The following is a 2537-nucleotide window of genomic DNA, read 5'->3' as shown; positions in this document are numbered from 1 at the left end:
TAAATCATCATCATGGTTACTCGGTTCTGCATTCATTACCATTGGATTTAGTACGTCAAACTCCGCTAGATAGTATGCATTTAGTGTACTTAGGAGTAGTCAAACAAATAATCGTAAAAGCATGACTAGAAGGGTTCTATCGGCCAACGAAATTAAAAGATGTTGTAAAAGATCGTATTTGAAATCGCCTTTCAACATTAATTAATTACTGCCCATGTGAATTTTCTTGAAAACCGAGAAGACTGGATTTTTGCCGACGTTTTAAAGCAACTGAGTTTCGACAATTGTTATTATTTACGGGACCAACTGTTTTGTTAGATTTGTTTGGTGACGATGAACGAATGCAGCATTTTTTAAAATTACATTATGCGATCCGTATTCTTGTATCATCAAATGAAAGAACCCACAATGATATTGAAAAAGCAAAAATGATTTTAGAATCATTTGTAACTGACAGTATTTCTGTTTATGGTAGAAACTTTTTATCGTACAATGTCCATAATCTAATTCATTTAACGGATGATGTTCATAATTTCGGTCCACTGGATCATTTTTCTTGTTTTCCGTTTGAGAATAATATGATGTTTTTTAAAAAAGTGGTTCGTAAACCTTCTATGTCATTACAACAGATTTATAATCGTTACATAGAGACAAAAAATCACGATTTCCAGAGTTCTTCGCAAAATCCCACTTTCACGACTCGTGTATATCGTCAAAAATTACATAAAGGCCCTCATGTGCATCAGCAAGAAAACATAAAGCAGTTTTCATGTATTAAAATAAATGGAGTTACTTACAAATTAGACAAAAGCAATCATTGTTGCATTTTACAAGATGGTACTGTTTGCATTATAGTGAATATATTACAATATGATGATGACAATGAGTATCGTTTAATTGTACAAAAATTTCAAGTTATTAATGCATTTTATAACATCAATAATTTAAACTCACAAGAAGTAGGAATTTTTAAATGTACAGAGTTATCTCGAGATACATATGAAATTTCATTTCGGGATGTTAAATCCAAGGCTTATAAAATGCCTTTTTGGCAAAACGCAGAACTAGACTTTGAAAGAAACATTAATATTATAGTTGAAATTTATAATGATGAATGGTTATTACATTAACTTAACTTTTATATATTTCGTATTGTTTAAATATTAATACAAATAACTAAATTTAATAATTATTTTAATAATGCGTCTATTAAAATGTTAATTAAAATTTTATAATAAAAATTTTATATTACTTTATAAAATTTTATAAAGTAATATTTATTAATAATAATGTATATCGAAAATTAAGTTCGAAAACATTTAAATTAAAAGAAATGCGCGGGAAATTGTATGCACACGGTTAAACAAGTGAACACAGAGGAGTTAGCTTCTTCTTTCCGCTTTCTTCATAACCTAAAGCTTCAACGGCAGCCACAACACTTGTGTTTGTCGCGTTTAGTGTTCAGTGTTTCATTATGGAAATGCGTAATAGTGCCGAAAATATAAACATACATAACATGGATAACCAAGCTGATCGAAATATTGGAACCATATGCTGTATGTATGAGTCCTTCCACGCGTGAAAAATTTCAAGACATTAAAGTTATATTTCGTTTTATTCATCTATTCCTTGCATTTCTTAGTGGATTCTACATCAATAAGCAATAATAACGTATACAATTTGTGTGGTACACTTGAACTCGAGCAAATGAAGGAATCGTCTAATGTGATTTCATCCAAGGAAAAATCTTTTTCAAATTTAATGTCTACATCACTTCCAGAAAATTCGTATTTAATTAATGACAAAACAGTTAATTTGTATCACCAAAGATGCCGAAATGAAGGTACCTATATCTTTTATAAAATTTTTGTAAATTTTTTATATATCATATTATTTAATTCTAATGTTTTGATTGTAGATTTACAAAGCACTTCAAGGTTACAGGATACTACAGATGATATTTCCATTTCACCTGTATTTCAATCAATAATGCAGAAATTAGAGTATGTACCTACCTAGTTGGTAGTCGTAAAAAAATGTTATCTTTTATCTAAAAACAATATAAATGAATATTATATCATAATATTCATTTATATTGTTTAATTAATTAATAAATTTATTTATTTATTTTATTCCATTTCCAAAAATAGACCCTTTTTAATATTTATCTTGTTATGTTATTTATATATTTTAGAAACGTAAGCAAACAAGTGCATTCAATTGGACAACAAGTGCATTTAATTGGACAACAAGTTAATACATTAGTTAGTATCCAAAGCTTGATAAATGATTCTCAGTCCATAATACAAGATTTGAATTTGCCGATATCCACGAGAGAAGAGTACCATGAATTTAATTCTGATAACAAAAAGTTACAAATCTTAGTATGTAATCTTAGTATGTAATCTTAGTATGTATCTTAGTATGTAATCTTAGTATGTATTGTACAAGAAAAATTATTCAATTTTTTAAATATAATATTAATAATCATTGCTATTTACTATTCTTATAGCAAACATATCTGGTCACATTAGGTG

The 2537-nt window shown here is 27.9% G+C and overlaps 2 protein-coding genes across 3 annotated transcripts in view; one reads left to right on the top strand and one right to left on the bottom strand.

Moving 5' to 3' along the window:
- The window catches only part of LOC116852364 (disintegrin and metalloproteinase domain-containing protein 10), a gene marked incomplete at its 5' end in the record, with an annotated part of 339156 nt that overhangs the window by 229589 nt on the left and 107030 nt on the right, over positions 1-2537 (bottom strand). The gene's annotated exons all lie outside the window — the stretch shown is intronic.
- On the top strand, positions 21-2484 carry LOC116852368. Of its 2 annotated transcripts, XM_032832650.1 has the most exons (4): positions 21-1556; positions 1643-1843; positions 1919-2003; positions 2195-2476. In XM_032832650.1, the coding sequence occupies exons 1-4, from the start codon at positions 1475-1477 to the stop codon at positions 2403-2405; spliced, it is 579 nt and encodes a 192-aa protein (XP_032688541.1). In that variant the 5' UTR covers positions 21-1474; the 3' UTR covers positions 2406-2476. The 2 variants fall into 2 exon arrangements, with proteins under 2 accessions (XP_032688541.1, XP_032688540.1); XM_032832649.1 differs by having other exon boundaries at positions 1643-2003; positions 2195-2484.

This window comes from Odontomachus brunneus, unplaced genomic scaffold (genome assembly GCF_010583005.1).
Source record: "Odontomachus brunneus isolate Ranch 3 - 2012 unplaced genomic scaffold, Obru_v1 Obru_scaffold_219, whole genome shotgun sequence".
Lineage (NCBI taxonomy): Eukaryota > Metazoa > Arthropoda > Insecta > Hymenoptera > Formicidae > Odontomachus > Odontomachus brunneus.
The sequence above is the reverse complement of the archived record's forward strand: the minus strand, read 5'-3'. Positions and strand labels throughout refer to the sequence as shown.